Raw genomic sequence first — 17,914 nt, 5'->3', positions numbered from 1 at the left:
TTTTTCAAGAAAATTAACGTGTGCTAATTTTAATGAAATGGTGCCATTGCTTGTTTGTAATTTCCCTAGCAATGTCACTGATGAAAACGAACTTTAACTTCTTGACATCCGATTACGGTTTGAGTAGTTTTTTGTTATCACTTTTTAAGCCCGGAATCTGGGAATAGCAAATTGCTGATATTTGACTGTTGTATCAGAAACATTTCAACACAAACTTTATTAGGTGATACGGCTACCTAAAGTGCCATTGTTACCGATATCATTAAATGGAAAGTGTTCTTGGAATCAGGAATCTTTTCGTCAAAATATCGAAGAAAAACTGGGATTAAAATCTGGAACAATTCTGGCATTTACTATAGAACAATTCTATGACATCACTATTGGTAACTGCTTACCTATGCTAGCTATGACACTTCGTACCAGAAGCAAAGCCAGTGTGTGTTTAGACTGAAGATATCTGCTGCTCAAGCAATGAAACGGTCCACAAGCATTAAAGTTTCCATCTGAATTTATGGGTTATGCAGAATAAGCTATGATGGAGTAGTACCAGGTGCCCGACCTCCGCTTGGACCCTGGCACAAGGCACGCGGCAGGCTTGTATATATGTGAATATCAAATTACGTATTAACATAATTATCGCGCCATTCTTTAGTTTTAAGTTATGAGGTGTCAAATCAGCAGTTTCAATTGAATTAAGAAATTATGGTGTAAATTCAATTCCTCCTCCCTGTTAATTATTCACATAATCAAAATTTTATAGGATTTGTATTCTCCTGGGATTCGTTGTGGTTTTTATTATTTTTCTATTCTAACTGCAGGTCTTATTTACAATTCGATGTGATCATCACTGTCGCTTATCTTTTTTCCCAATATTTCGTTGTTTATGATTTTTATTCGTGGTTCGTTGTGATGATTTTTGTCGCTTGTCTGCTAACCGCAGATCTCATTGTGCTTCGTTTTCGTTCACCATTACCCAAGAAATGTCTTCCATGCCCTTTGCTTTAGCTGCTCGTATGCATTCATCATTTTGTATAATTTTGCTATTTGTAATAGATTAACGTATGACGTCTCCCCCCCCCCAGTAATTATATTTTTGCTTTAATTACCTTGTTGTATAATTCAGTAAGAACCAGGCATGTTCCATTGAATGTACCCTCTGAAATAACCAAATCATGCATTAGCATAATCATTGTGTTATTCTTTACTTTCATAGAATGCTAAATCAGCAATTTCAGTTAAATTTAGAAATTCTGACATCAATTGAATTCCTCCTTTCTGTTTATCCTTTACAGACGCTAAATTTAACACATTCTTTTGTCTTTTGTAATTTCTGATTCGTTTGCAATTCAATATCATTGTTGCTATCGCTTGTTCCATGCCTTTTGCGTTAGCTGTTCGGAGTCATTTGTCATCATGTATAATTTCACTTTCGTCATAGATAGCAAAAACGATAAGACCACCCCTGGGAAAAAAAATAATGAAATTTGCTATTGACGTCATTAGAATAATTATCGTGTTCTTATTTAGTTTCAAGTTATAGGTTTGTAAATCTACAGCTTCAATTAGATTAAGAAATTCTGGCGCTAACTCATGATTCAATTTGTCTCAGCTCATCGGTAGAGGCGACTGAGTACTTATTTGTTTACTTTTGATGGGAACTAGACGAAGAATTGTCCTGCTGGGCCCAATGCACTTCGTAATTACTTTTAATGACTGCTTCAGTATATTTGGCTGCAGCTTCCCCGACGATCTTCAGCCAGTCTGTGTCCCCTCTCCTATCATGTCTCCCTATGGTTCAAGGTCCTCTTTGAATTTTTGCCAAGGATTTTTCTTCTGTTCTCCGCGATTTTTTCTCCAGGATGGTGTTAGCTTGCAGGTGAGGACGTCTCGACATATCGTACCCTTGGGGCAACGCAAGGTTTGACCGAGGGGTTGGAGGACACGTCTTTTAATGATGAAGGATAGCTCTATAGACTGGCCTCATTGGCTTCTTCTTCGCTATTGGGAATTCTATACCATTTGTTGATTCGGAGTATATAGCGAAGACAGTGGTGATCGAACGCGTCCAGAGCTCTATTCTCTTCAGCTCTGAGTGGCCTTCTCACAGGCATACAGTAGTACAGCTGGCATGGATGCTATTTAGACTCTGACGTTAGTATTTGTCGAGATACCACGTCTGGCCCATAGCGCTTTTTTCAGACTGGTAAAAACTACCCAAGCCCTTGATATCCGGGTAGAAATATCTTATCCAACTCCACCATCTGGTGTTAAAATAGACCGAAGTATCATAGCAACGACTTGTTGAAATTTCCAGGGTTTGATGCGAGGGATGCTCATCTGAACCAAAGGCAACCTGTGTATACTACTAATGCTACTAGTACTTGTGCTACTACTGTTGGTATTACTTCTAGTCTTACAGCTAGTACTATGAGTACCCCTATTACTACTACTACTTCTACTGTAACTACTACTACAACTATGGCTAAGCGTATGAAAGTGAAATTTTTAGGGAATATGGAGGGGGAAAGTTGAACGGAATCTCAACAATCTGTCTGCATTTAGGTTGTGAAAAGGGTGTATCAGCAATATCTTACTACGACTACTGTTACTACTACTGCTACCTAAGCTACGGCTACTACTACTGATTCTACTGCTACCACTACTTCTACTGCTACCTAAGCTAAGGCTACTACTTATGATTCTACTGCTACTACTACTACTGCCACTAGTATTAGTACTGGTAGTACTACTAATGTTACTAAAGCTAAGAGTGTTAAAATGAAAATTTCGCGGAATCTTTAAATAGTATTGAATTATATCAAAACACACTATGCGCATACAGATTATCAAAAAGACGTATCAGCAATGCCTCAGAAACGGTTTATGGTTTTAATTTGAAACTTTCAGTGTATTTGAGGGGGTTATTGAAATAAAAGGTGCTACGTGCATACTGCTACTAATACTACTACTAATAATACAATTATTGCTACTACTGAAGCTAAGGGTACTACAGTGAAAATGTCAGTGACTGTTGAAGAGAATAGTAGACTAAATTGAAACACTGGATGTGAAGGCAGGCTATTCAAAGGTGGTAACAACTATATCCCAGGAATGGCTTAGAGTATTAAGTTGAAACTCTCAGTGCATGTTGAGGAGGATGTTGAACCCACCAAAGGCATTAGATGCATACTACTTCTATTGCTCCTACTACTTCTACTGCTACTACTAAAAAATTAAACCATTATATTGCCCCAGACATTTCTTCCATGCCTTTTGCTTTAGCTATTCGTACTCATTCATCATTTTGTATAATTTTGCTTGGCGTAATAGATTAACGTATGACGTATCCCCCTCAGTAGCCTAATTATATTTTTGCTTTAATTACCCTGTTATATAATTCAGTAAAAATCAGGCATGTTCCATTGAATGTACCCTCTGAAATTACTAAATCATGCATTAGCATAATCATTGTGTTATCCTTTACTTTCATAGGATGGTAAATCAGCAATTTCAATTAAATTTAGAAATTACGACGTCAATTCAATTCCTCCTTTCTGTTTATCCTTCACAGACGCTAAATTTAACACATTTTTTCATTCTGTTGTAATTTCTGGTTTGTTTTCAATTCAATGTCATTGTTGCTATCGCTTGTTCCTTGCCTTTTGCGTTAGCGGTTTGGAGTCATTTGTCATTATATATAATTTCACTTTCGTCATAGATAGCAAAAACGGGTGTGGAATGCACTTTCGGTGCATGTCGAAGAGGATGTTGAATCCACCAAAGGTATTAGATGAATAGCACCTACTATCTGTTACACCTACTATCTGTTACACCTACTACTCCTACTGCTACTACTAATACTACTACCAAGGCTATGGCTATTAAGGAAACATTTTTAGGAAATGTTGAGGAGTGTGTTAAATTAAATTGAGACTATGTATGCAGGCTGTCAAAATGCCGTTTCAGTAGTATAACAAGAACGGCTTAGAGTATTTGGTCGAAACTTTCAGGATGTATTCAGGGGTATGTTGAACTAACAAAAATGCAGTATGGACGTACTACTACTAGTAGTAGTTGTACTACTGCTGCTAATATTTCTAAGGCTAATAGTATTAGTGTGGAACTTTCAGTGTTGAGGGAGATATTGAGCTAAATCAAAGCTTATTATGTGCGTACAGCTTGTCAACACGGCATATCAGGAATGTCTCAGAAATGGCTTAAAGTATTACGTTGAAACTATCAGGGCATGAAGATTGAGGAGGGAATGTTTTACTAGACCAAAAATCACAATGTGAATACTATTTCCAAGTACGACTAATGCTATTACTGGCATCATTAATTCTACTCCTATTGCTCCTACTATTGCTTGTGATATCACCCTACTGCTACTGCTAATCCTAACGGGTATTAGTTAAACTTTCAGAAAACGGCAAGGGCGGTGTTGAATTGAATCTAAAAACCCTGTGTACATGTGGGTTAGTCAATCCACATTCATTTGTCGTTTTTTTTTCAGTAAAGCGCAAATTATATTCTGCCCTCCAGAAGTCATGAGGTTTGAGCCCTACTCATGTTAATTTCCACTCGTTTTGAGTTTGACTCGGTTATTTATTATAATTTCTGTTCGTTTTTGTAGTTTTACGTTTGGAAGATTATTTGACTTCGTTTTTGCCCATTTTTGGTTTTATGGGGGATCTTTACTTCACGTTGAAAAACCTATTTTGTGGATTTTTTTTTTTTTTTATTAATTTCTGTTCGTTTTTTATTGTCATAGTCTTTTTCATGGAAAATAGAAAATAATATTTTAAATCCTTTCGTTTTTTCTATAAGAATCCATAGCTTGACTAACTATTTGCATATTGGAGAAAATTTTTCAACAATATTTAACAACATAAACCCTTTTGAAAATCTTGACACAAGTAATATCGTTTAATTTAGTTTTAGATCTCCTCAAGTTGACCTGAAAAATAAAACTTAGTACCATTAACAAAAAATTATATCTACGCTCTTAGACAACCTGGATACACTTAAACTATTTTGATTTACTTAAATTGCAAGAACAGAAGCAATAATAGTAGTAGCCCTAAAAGTTTCAACTTAACATCCTGAGTCGTTCTTAGGATATTGCTGAGATGTCTTATTGGCAACCAGCAAACACACATTGCCTTTTGATTTCGTTCTAAAGCCACATTTAGTTTTAAAGTACAATGGGCAAATTTTATAACTGTGGAGGGTTGAGATACCCCATATCCCTAGAGACATAGTTACTGGATCGTTCAACTAGGCTGTGCTGACCAAAATGGCTATTTCAAAATTTTGATTGGATGTGTTTGGGAAATTAGTGGGCTTAGGAAGAGGGCTGCTTGGCCTCCAATAACTTTTGGCTTTCAAAAAGGGAACTAGAACTTTTGATTTTCTATCAGATTAGCTCCTTTAAAAGTTTCTATGATATTACTATCCATGATAGCGCTGCGCTGCCCATGATATTGCTGATATGCCCTTTTGGAAACGTGTATTTATATAGTTTTTTTCGTTTAATTGAAACTCCCCCTAAACGTTTCCTAAAAGTTTCACTTTAATACCCCTAGCGCCATTAGTTACAGCAATTGTAATAGCAGTATTAATAGTATATACAATATGCCTTATTGCTAGTTCAAAATCCGCCACAACTTACCCTGAAATGTCAAAATTAATAATGTAAGTCGTTCTTGAGACGTTGCTGTGTCATCCTATCGACAATGTACATGCTCATAGCTCGCTTTGATTTAGTTCAACCTCCGCCGAAATATTCCTTGAAGCTTCACCTTAGTAGCTCTGGTTTTCTTCAACACCCCCCCCCCCCCCGCAACACACGCTGAAAATTTCAAGTTAATACCATAAACTGTTCCTGAATTATTGCTGATACGTCCTCTTGACAATCTGTATACCTACAGTATTTCGATTTAGTTCAATACTGTTTTAATATTTCCCAAATTTTTAGCCTTAATACCCTTAGCTTTAGTAGCAGTAGTAGTAGTACCAGTAGTAATCTTAGTAGCAGTAGTAGCACTAGTAGTAGTACAGTAATAGTAGCAGTAATAGAAGTAGTAGCAGTAGAATTAAAAGTAGTAGCCTTAGCTTTAGTTGCAGTAGCAGTAGTATTATCAGTAATAATAGTTGTAGCAGTAGCAGTAGTAGTAATAGTACTAGTAGTATGAGTAGAAATAATAGCATTAGGATGCAAATATTGTCTTTTGGTTAGTTCAATATCCCCCACAATATACCCCGTAAGTTTCAACTTTACACACCAAACCGTTCATAAGATATCGATGATACGTCCTTTTGACAACCTGAATACGGAAGGCGTATTGTGACTCAGTTTACCTTCCACTCTCAATATTCCAAAAAAATTTCACCTTCATACCCTTAGGAATAGTTGTAATAGTAGTCACAGTAGTAGTATTAATGATAGTAGTACTATTAACAATAATAGCACTAGCACTAATAGCAGCAGTAGTATAAATATATTGCCTTTTGATCACTTTAACATCCTTTCGTCAATAATATATTGATAACAATATGGATTGATAACAATATATTCATACACTTCTTGAAATTTTCATCATAGTACTCTTAGCCTTACAAGTAGTTGCAGTAAAAGTAGTAGCTGGAATAATAGTAGTAGTAGTAGTAGTATTAGCAGTGTCGTTCACATATTGCCTTTTGTTCAATTGATCTTCCTCTTTAAGCATTAGCTGGAAGTTCCAGCTTAATACCCAAATCCATATTTGAGATACGCTCTTTTGACAATCCGCTTGCACATAGTCTGTTTTGATTTGGTTCAAAATTTCCCTCAATATTCTGTCAAATTTTCACCTGCATACACTTAGCTTTAATAGTACTAGTATCACAGAAATAGTAATAGTTGCAGTAGAAGTAGTTGCAGCAATAGTGTTGTATTAGTAGTAGTAGTAATAGTAGTAGTAGCAGTATTAATAACAGTAGTAGCATGTACATGCTGCCTTTTGGTCAGTTGAACATCTCCCTCATGATGCCCTGGAAGTTTCATCTTGATGCGGTAAGGCGTTCCAAGAATATTGCTGATGCCCCCTTTTGACCCCCCCCCCCGCTTGACGCCCTTTTCATCTTAATACTCTTAGCCTTACAAGTAATTACAATTGAGGTTTTGAAGTTACAATTGTAGCAGTTACACAATTTTGATCGGATGCATTTTTGGGGAGGGGGGTGTCACTTTTGATTCTTAAAAAGGGAACTAAAGCTCTCAATTTACTATCAAATAAGCCTCCTCCAAAGTTTATATGACCACCCCTCCTATAAAACTTTTAATGCCCCCGGGGCATAGACTACAACCCTTGTCCATAGGCTCTGTGTTTTTCTGTCAATCCCGGAGGCATTGTTATATCATCTTTGGACTGTTTTAAACAAAATGGCTATCTCAAAATTTCGGTCGGATGTATTTGGGGAAAATAGGGAATAGGGGGGGGGTGGGTAGTTGCCCTTCGATCACCTTTGAATCTTAAAGAAGGAACTCAAATTTTAATTTCCAATCAAATGAGCCTCCTCCAAAGCTAAACGACCACCCCTGCTGTAAAAACCTTATATGCCCTAGAGGCATAACTTACAACCTTTGCCCCAAGGCTCTGGGAGTTTGTATCAACCTGGAGGCATTTTCTATGATTTTTGGAGTAATTTGAACGAAATTTCAATCTCTAAATTTCGATCGGATCCATTTGGAGAAAAAGGGCATGGGCGGGGGGGGGTAGTAGCCCTCTGATGACTCTTGACTCTTAGTCGATTTCCAATTGAATGAGCCCTGTCCTAAGTTCCTATGACCACCCCTTCCATAGAACTTTATATGTTAACAATGGGCATCTAGCATAACTTACTGCCCTTGCCCTGAGGACTCTGGGGGAGGGGGTGGGGGTTGACATCCCCAGAGACATAATTACTGGACCTCTCAATTATGCTGAATAAAATGGATATCTTGAAATTTTGATTGGATGTGTTTGGGGAAATGATGGGCGTAGGAGGGGGGCTGGTTGCCCTCCAATAATTTTTCACTCTGTAAAATGGCCCTAGAACTTTCAATTTCCAATCGAACAAGATCCTTTCAAACTTACTACGACAACTCCATCTATACAAAACGCCTTGGTAAGAAAAAATAATACGTTATGTTCACATCGCTCTTTACTTAGGCAGCGCTATTGCGCTATCTATGAAAGCATGACGTTAAAAAAAATCCTCTCTCCTTCCTAAAACCCGACTGTTTGTCTTTTAAAACTTTATCTACTGTTACCCACAAAACTATATGAAAAATAAGTACGTGTGGCTTATAAATAGTTAATCAGGGACATACGTAGGGGAAAGGGTCACTCAGACAAGTGGCCCCTAGAACATTGAAATTTCTTCAATTTTCCTTCCAATACCTTGTATTTTCTGTATAATGTGCCTATTTTTCGAAGCTGTGTCCCCTCCAAGATCAAATTATCCGTGCGTGCCTGGTCGTTGCTATGGATTTTTTAGTTATATCAAAACAAATCTAAAGCCAAATCAGGATATATTAGATAATATCAACTCAGAAAAAAGTTATTAGAGGAAAACTGAATAAAGATACATTCTTTACTAAGTGATGGATTTTTCTTCACTAAGCAAAAAAAAAAAAAAAAAATTCAAACAAAATTCTAGTTGAAATTAACAACGTGATGAACACCAAACTACTACAACTCACAACTGCTGCGACGTCACTGTTTCAACTGAATTTTCATAAGCACTTTCTGCAACGTCAAACTGCTGCGACGTGACTGCTGCAACTGAATTTTCATAAGCACTTTCGACTACACAAAAACTCTCATAACACTAATAAATAAAAACAAAACGACAAAAAACAAACACTTCCAGGCAATAGTGATCGTTGTCTTAATATTCCTTTGATCTGTTTCATAATAAGACCCTTAATTAAGCAGTTCTGGTGCTCTTAAATCAGTGTATACAAATTTGATTATCCAGTCTCAGAGCGTCCACGTAATTGTTTTATTTGAAAAAAGGATATAGCGTCTTTTTTTATGAAAAGCTGAAGTACGCGGGGGAGTTGTTTCCATAATCAGGAAAATTTTAGCAATTCCAGATACGATTCAGATTCTTTGAAGTACCACGATTATTGCGATTCTCATCTCCGATTCATCATCCCATTAACAACTCTCAATATATATTTTATAGTCTGGTTTTTATATAAAATAGTTAAACCGATGAGCTAAGCAAGGGATCTCTGTTTGACTCGACCATTGAGAAATGGTCTTTTTAATGAATCCACGCAAAGGATGCATTATCGTGAATTCTTGAAATAAAATAAGTTTCAATGTCATTTGATTATTCATTTCACCTGCTATCATTGTTGTTTCATCTATTTAATTATGTTGTAATACTGTTCTATTTAATTCAGTTGTAGATACTTTAATATTACGTTTTACTTTTTTTTTTCTCCAAAGTCTTAAGCTTTTACATCAGTGTTTTTTACTTCAAATTATTGAACTTTTCGGAAAGAAAGATCAAGTCTGTTCTTGTTTTCAGCTATCGGTTTTAATCGTATTTTGGATCTTTTGTCCCTTAAGAGAGTCTCAAATAGCTGCTTAGAATCATAAAATAGTGATCCAGTCGCTAGTTCCCGAGAGTAGACGAACCTCCCCGAGAGGAGACGAACCTCAGTCAAATAATTCATTTGATCTCGAATCATCCTCCTGCCTGGTCAACTTGATAGTTAGTTAAGAGCCTCAAGTTGTAAATAGCTACAGCACATGAATATTTTTTTTTTTTGAGATATAATCTTCTCCCTTTGTTATTACCCTTTCTTTTCCGATTTCGAATAAAAACTGCTTAGAAAAATGTTCAAGGATTGAATTTAGTGTCTGGCGGATCCGACATTTTAGTTCTTTCCCACTCTTTTCTTCATATCCTGTCCCCTTATTATGAGTAAGTGGAAAGTGTATACCTGTGCAGATTTCTGGGAAGTCTGACCCGCGACAAGACTGAAGAACTTGACGTTATATTTCAGAAACCTGCGTATAATTCTTGTCTGGGACCGATGAGGATGTTTTTTGCTTGGACTTGAGCCAGAGTCTGAAATATGAGAGCAGAGGTGCAGTTTTTATAGTCTATAACAGAAGGGACTACCTGTTCCCCAAGCTTTTCTCCCCAAGCTTTTGTTACTTCGTGTCATATTTCTGCTTTCGAGTGAGGAGCTGTGTATAAGCAGGCAAGATAGCAGTTTCAAGTTTAAGTTTTACTAAAATCCGAAACTGCTTAAGATGTTTGAGGATTCCTCATCACCAAAATGCTTTCTTTGTAAAATACATAGAAAAATTTACAAACCTGAAAACGAGCATTTTCTCTTGGGTCTAATGCCGTCTACTTTTACAACCAATTTCTGTTTATGATTTTAGGTGAGTTTGTGGTATCGTTCACTGTGTTTGGGACTGAGGTAGAGGATTGATATCGCGCGCCCCTTGTAAAACTTGGTAGTTGTCTCATTACTAAAGAAATAGAGGTTTTCCTCTGCTCCTTTCTTAGTGTTAATTTTAGAAGTTGATCTACAGCAAGAAAATCAACTTTTGAACTAAGAAGTGTATTTTTTGCTGTTAAATGCTGGTTTCTTAATTCTTAAAAGTCCTTGAAGAGCTAATGGATGTGTTATATATCATGTGTCTGTATCTTAACAAAAATTTTGTCACGACATATATCATTATGAAAATTCTTAGGGACTGACGACTTCTTTGTTATGGTACACATAATAAAAAAAATAGAGGCTGATTCTGCTTAAAACGAGCCAAGAACTGATTCTTTGCAACAGTAAGCTGGAGGTAAAAAATCAACCCATGAATTTTCTATCGCCTCCCCTATTCCAATATGTTTGCTAAAAGTACCCATGTGTTGGACTATCATGAATCAATCTTGAAGTTGAATTGCACTAAATCTAAGGACTAAATAACCCAAGTGGGGTAGTGGCCCCTCTAACATCACGTCTACGGCTCTATATTTCATATTTTCCAGCTTGCGTCCATATTTCTGTATGTTAATGCTTTATTAGATTCTTCAAGTTGTGAGTTTTTTTCTCTTCTTCTTTTCTCCTCTCCTTTTATGTTTTTTCTCTTTTGTTTTAGTATCTTTTATATTTTATGTGTTACTCTGTAACTGGTTCCCTTTGATTTCTATATTGATTTGCATTGTATTTTTATGTGTTTTTCTTCGTGTTACTCCTCGTTATTCCTTTGTATAATGTGGGTCAAAAATAAACAATAATAATAATAACATTGCTTCTTGTTAGAAGCGAAATAATTGCTCGGATTTTCGATCTGTACAACCGGAGGACCTATTTGGCGTCTCTAACACGCACCCCATCCCCCCACACACCATACCACCACTAATATTCTAGAAAATAGTAAGCATAGTGCCTCTTGTTTGAACCGAAATCACACAGGGATTTTCAGTTAGTAGTGCTCACTTCAATACCCCCTTCCCTTCCCCAAGTTCTTGTGTCGCAAAAATGCAGCCATGCTGTGCCTTGTTTGAGGTGTAATGTCTCGAAGATTTTCAGTCTGTAACATTGAAGGTATAAAGTGAGCTCGAAGACCCTCCAAGTACAAGTAGAAAACCCTCCAACAACCCCTAATTTCCTTTCTCCAACATTTCTGCAGAAAGGTAGGGATACTGCACCTTGATTAAAATGTAAATATGTAACGATTTTCATTAGAAAAGATTAGAAGATCACAGTAGATAAGTGACCCTCCAATTCAGTCCACCCCTCCCACCATCAACTTTTGGTACATCGTTATGTATGCTGTGCGTTCCATGTCCATGGCCCTTTAACAGTGGTCTGCCATTCCTCTACTGTTGTATTTAGTAGAACGTTAGGCACGTTGTTTAAACCAGAATTATGTAAGAATTTTAATATGAGCAGAATGAGAGGCAAAGCACGTTGCACCTTATTTGAACCGGAATATCACAAGCACTTTCAATCGGTAAGATTCGAGAAATAAAGTAGTCTATATCCCCCTCTAAAACTCCTGCCAACTTTTTAGCACAAATATAAGCATGTTGCTTCCTGTTTTAACCATTCAACCATGCTTTTTATCCATTCAAGATTTTTATCCATTTGTCTTGAAAGCCTAAGTGAGGCATTTGCACCTTCAATACCCCCGCCGTCAGCTTTTTAGCCGATAAGTAAACATGCTGGTTCTTTTTCCAAGTGAAATCATACAGAAATTTTTGAACTGTAAGATCGGAGGCAAGAAAAATAGGCCATTGGCCCATCCAAAACCACCTCCCCTCTGTGACTGTTCAGTAGAAAGGTAGACTGGCAGTTTTTTCCTTATCTGCCTGATATGAGGCAAGTACACTGGGTCCACGGGAGATGAGAATGAGGATTTTCAGAAGCGCTTTACCTTCTCCGACCTCTAATTCGCTTGAAATGTATGCCACAAATAACTTGGGCCAAGGAAACTGAGCAGATGGATTTTCAGAGCTATCCCCCATTTTAGAACTTCGTCTAAGTTTCGCATTAAAGTGTTTGCACTCGCTTTAAATATGGTAGGACGGTACCTACTGCCCAGGAGACGTCTCCATTGTTCGGTGATTTTCATCTATCACAAAGAGTGACTTGTAAGCAAGAACCGTAAACTTAGTTCACTTTTAGGAACGAGTGGTGGTTGCCTGCTTGTGCTAACTGGTCAATCTCTTATTCTGTTCGGTGTCTTTTATGGCAGATAAATCTGTTTAGTCCAAGCGACAACGCAACGATCGTAAATAATATTGGATCGGGACATAGTTATCCAGTTATTAGTGAAGTTTTTATGTGGCGATCAATCGGTGACAGACATGCAACGAAATTGGATTTACTGTCAAATGCATAGGAAATTATTCATGAATGTTGTGTTTCGAGGACAATTGAAATAGCCCTATCTAGAACACGCTCTAATTTCATGAAAATACGAGGAATTTAAAGAAAGCGGAGAAAGCATTAAAATATGAAATAAACAATAGTGAAGCGGATGCCATGGATGCAAATGCTGAAGATCTGGAAGATGCAGCCAGACAGCATATAATAAAATATTGTGCATGCATATCAAAAATTGAGAGCGAACAGTCAATCTGGAGTTTTCCCAGTTAAAGATAGGTCTGGGGCCACAACTGGTGATAAGGAAAGAGTTTAAGAGAAATGGGCAGAACGTTTCGAAAACGTGTTAAATCCTTATAAAATTACATGAAAAGACATTGAAAAGAATGAAAAAGTTTGTGATACTTTGGAAGAGATGGAGGATTTATTTCGTGAGGAAGAATTAGTAACAGTACTAAAAGGATTAGAAAATAATAAGGCCCCAGGTGCTGATAGTGTGGTAAATGAGTTTTTAAAATATGGTGGTTGTGAAGTTCGAGATAAATTACTGAAGATTATGAATGTGATTTTTGAAAAAGGGGAAGTCCGTAGCGATTTCGGAAAACTTTAATTGTACCTTTGTATAAGAGGTGTGGTAAGAGTAAGTGTTGTAATTATAGCTGCATTAGTTTGGTATCTCTAGGAAGCAAATTACTCAGTATGGTGATACTTTATAGACTTAGAGATGCTGTAGATATGTTTTAAGAGAAGAACAGTATGCTTTAGGAAGGGGAAGGGATCAGTGTTGCACCGTCGCAGGCTTCTTGTGAAATTTCACAGGTTTTCTGTATGGCCACAGGTTCACAGATTTTACCGTAAAATGGTAGAAATTCACAAGTTTTGGAGCTAAAGCTCCAGGGCTGCCAACAAGGGACATTTTAACGCTTTTGTGACAAATTTCCCCCTTGGATGACAGTTTGGGGTCTGAAATGGAGACTTCTGGCATTTCGGCCAATCATGCATTTTAAATCAAAAGCAATTATCGATTCTACAGTCCTAAATGACGCAGTAAACTTTATACTTTTGCAATTAGGGAAGGAAAGTGTAGCCAAACTCTTGTTTGTAGTAATTTGTGTTCATTTTAAGCTTGATTTGCATGTTCAATTTAAGTTCTACTCGTTTTAAGGTTTATTTATTCATTTATATTAGTGCCTATTGTATGTTTGTTTGCTATGATTGTTTATTTAATTTTTTGTTGTTTTGGGTTTCATTTATTCTTTAAAAGTCTTTAATATGGCCTTTACTTTTCTTTGAAAAATTTCTTTTTCGGAAAGTTTTTTTTTTTAAATAATCATAGGGAGCGCCATAGCACTGTCTAAGCAAAGAGCGATGTGGGCACAATGTATTATTATTGTTTTTTTTTTTTTTAACTAGGAAAGCTTATTCCCTATAACACTAGGGGAGCAAAAAACAAAAGCAAAAAAGGACTAAAAATTAGAGACAATATATAACTTCACAGCATCTGCTTATATTGTGCCACTCGACAGATGAGGTATAAAAGATTTCCTGTACCTGACATGGGCAGCAACAAGGCCAAGATCAGAATTTTCTTTGTGCAATGACGGTGATTTGAGGTGGGTGGGAATGTCTGGTAGAGTGAAAATACTAGAAACCTAAGGATCGGAAAAATATCAGCCCAAATCTTCTGCGCAAGCATCTCACCTCCCAGCTAGAGTGGTTTGTTTGAACTTTAGCAGGAGGAAGTAGAAGGAGAGCTGACCCGGCTAAACTATTCTTAAAGTTTATTTATATAGTCTCTATTTTTACTGTTTGTGCTTTAGTTAATCTATAGTGTCAAGCTGGGGAAGTATACTCTAAATGAGTTTGAGTGCGAACAGATAATGTCAAAGGCTTTTGGAGGCATTTTCTTTGGGGAGAGAAAGTATTTGATTGCAAACCATGTGTTCGTATTATTGTGATGTATCAGCCGTCCATTATTAAATTTGTTTCTCCTGAACTCCGACTACCAGTATTTAGCCCCCCTCTCCTCTCCTGGGATAGCCCTAAAGACCATCTTCAAAGGGAAAATCGAAGAGTTTGGGTTTGAATATGCATTTTTTGGATTGCACGTATGGCATATAATGATGCTCCTTTTTATCCCCTTCTCTCATTCTTCACCCCTTCTCCCCATAGATGCTCCTTTTTATCCCCTTCTCTCATTTTGGCTGTTTGCACGTATGGCATATAATGATTAATATCGAGGTTCATATGAGTCTGTTTCCTTAGATTTTGGTAACCATTTTGACAATTTATTATTTAACTCATTGGAAAATGTGTAAACATCCAACACATCTCTTATGTAAATAAAATTTAAATGTTTAAAATTTAAAAGTTTAACTGATTTAAAATTCGGCAATGGTTTCGAAGCTTTTCTTAGGAAAAGTCTGCCATTTTTGGGAGTCGACCTTTCGATCTCGTGCCTACTAGGTAGGCCTCGTAACAGCTAAAATGTTATGAAATATCGAGCGAACAAGACGTCTAATCCAGCTATTAACGTCGACGCGAATTGCTTATACGGACTCCTCACAAGAAGTTACAATCTTTGTCGCAGATTGTCTTTGTTGCTACAAAATCTTGTATATTAATATTGTTTCAAGAAAGCATTAAGGGTCGGTTCCGGCGAAGATTCATAAAAAAGAAAATATTCGAACTGGATTTCATATTACGTCATTCCATAATAGTCTTTAAATAAGATGATCTCTTGCTTTTCAAGAAGTTAAGTACCAACACTTATTGTATTCGCTTTTTAAAGGTACAAACGTTGTGTATTCCTGTCGGCCTGGATATTGGCTTCACGGGCCTTCACTGCTAGTTTGTCGATCAAATGGCTGTTGGGATCCTAATGAACCTCCTGTTTGCGTTAGTGGAAGTTTTCTAGGTACGTTTTGTCTCCAAAATTGATGTTACAACATAAATGTCGTGACATTAATTAGGAGGTTTTAATATTTCTGTTGTTTCTCCGTTTTTTGTTGTTGTTTTTTATTATAGGTTATGAAAAGGCTTTCATTAAAAGGCGGGTCATTCGTATTCTTGTTAGTTTTTTTTCTCTTATGGTAAGCTTTGTTGTTATTAGTAAAATAAACTGTAGTAAAACCTTAATAGATTAGCTTCTGTTCTATTGAGTCTGGAGAGCTTATGGGTTAAAAAATTCCCACAAAATGCATCTAAATTTCAGGTTGCAGGTGAGGCGAAAAACGCCTGGTCCTCTTGGACGTATGCAATTGTTAATCAATATTTTCTCTATTTCCTTGTCCATCAGTTTCGGAGCTTAAATTTAGTTTCGTTTAATCTCCTGCTAGCTTACTGAATTGATGTGCGTGTAGCTGAATAATGGTTCCGCAACCCCTTCTAATTCTTGCACTGCACTTACATGGAGGTAATTTTTGGATTTTTGTCGTACCTCTTATTTTATAGAATTGGTAAATATCCATAATAACTGGCAAATCGCTAATCTGGAGACAATCATGTGATGTTATATAGTGGGTAACAGTTTGTGCAGAGGATTTTTAAAACCAGAAGAGCCAGTTAGTATTCGGATGTTCACAAGAAAGCATGTGTTTTTTTTCGTTTCCAAGCCTGAAGCCTACAGGCAAGCAAGTGTATCTCATTATAGATATCACGTAAATCTAGTAGGATTCATTAAACGGTGAATTTTATTCGTAATCTAGTAAGTATATCCGCTTTTGTTTCCCGGCTGGGGATTTGGTTGAAACTTCATTTTTCTTTTTTTTTTGGGGGGGGAGGCTAGGAATTCTGTGTTTGGGGAAAGGGATAAACCACTTTCTGTGTCCGCTCCTCACAAAAGAGTATACGCTAAGGTTTTTTTTTACACCTGTCGTGCGACAGGCTCTTTGGCTAGTTAAAAATATTATGCTTGCTATTGCTAAGCGTGAATCAGTGGAAAACCTTCTGCGTCAGATTTGTGTAAGCTAGTTAACTACTATCTAAATAAGAAGTGACTATGGGCTGTTTAGAGTGGAAGTTTGGTAGGTGAAACAAGCTATTCTAGTGTGTCTTTGAATATCCGTCAAATATAGAGCAGCTAGAAGTTAGCTACAAGTACAAGTTTACGTTTTTGATGGAGACATTTCGACATGTTGAATCTCCGGTCCTAATGTAGCATGCTTAGAATTTAGAATAGTTTCAAATGTTCCCACGAAGTAAATTGCTAAGTTTCTATGGTAAATGAACCTATTTACATGAAAGCAAAATTTCTAGCTCCCTTTGCAAAGAATAATAGGACTTTTGCTAAAATTGGAAGTTATCACAAATGTTTTAATATCTTTAGTTCATTAAAATCACTAATAAACTTATTTTTTTGTTTATGTTTGCTTCCATTCGGCCGTTCCTTGATTCCCGGAATCTTTGGATATATACTCAATTCGTGAATATCTATCACCGAGCAAACAAAATAGTTTATGCTTAACTTACTTCTAATCAACCATCGTCTTCTTCACATCCCAACAGAGTCACGCCGACCATTCCAAAATCTCAGAGTTCAAAGTAAAAGTTTTATTCTACCTGGAATGTTTACTTTTTGTACCAATCATGTGCAATATACTCGTTTAGCTCAGGGATACAGTGATCGGTATTATTATCTACCTTTTTGGGATAGCGAACGAGCAGATGGGGAGATCGCCTTATGCCTGCATGCGCGGTCATACAAGGCCCTAGAGTAAATATTTTAGGTGAACAAGGGGGCTTTCGTACAAAAACGTTTTTCATCATCTGTCGAATATGTGCGTATGCCGAATGCCGAATGCCGATATGGAAGGGAAAATCAAGTAAAAGAAAAACAATCGGAATGAGATGGATGTGAAAAGAAAGTTTCATAGAAATGGTTCGACTAAATAAAAACATAGCCAAATAAAGAGCTTCGATATATTGAAGGAAAATCAAATTGGTAAACGAGATGTAAATGTTATAAAAAATGTAATTTTGACTTATCACACTTGAATTCCACATTTAATCTTGTCCTTTTGTTCAACAAAT

At 36.7% G+C, this 17,914-nt stretch overlaps 1 protein-coding gene across 1 annotated transcript in view; it reads left to right on the top strand.

Annotated features, from left to right (window-relative positions):
• Positions 1-17,914, top strand: part of LOC148950318 (uncharacterized) — a 227,415-nt gene that overhangs the window by 92,589 nt on the left and 116,912 nt on the right. Inside the window, exon 7 of the mRNA XM_089091838.1 lies at positions 15,675-15,800. Coding sequence (XP_088947964.1) covers positions 15,675-15,800 — 126 coding nt within the window. The remainder of the gene's footprint in view (positions 1-15,674; positions 15,801-17,914) is intronic.

The sequence above is a fragment of the Artemia sp. Qi Xiang Cuo genome, chromosome 7 (genome assembly GCF_049724085.1).
Source record: "Artemia sp. Qi Xiang Cuo chromosome 7, ASM4972408v1, whole genome shotgun sequence".
NCBI lineage: Eukaryota > Metazoa > Arthropoda > Branchiopoda > Anostraca > Artemiidae > Artemia > Artemia sp. Qi Xiang Cuo.
The sequence above is the reverse complement of the archived record's forward strand: the minus strand, read 5'-3'. Positions and strand labels throughout refer to the sequence as shown.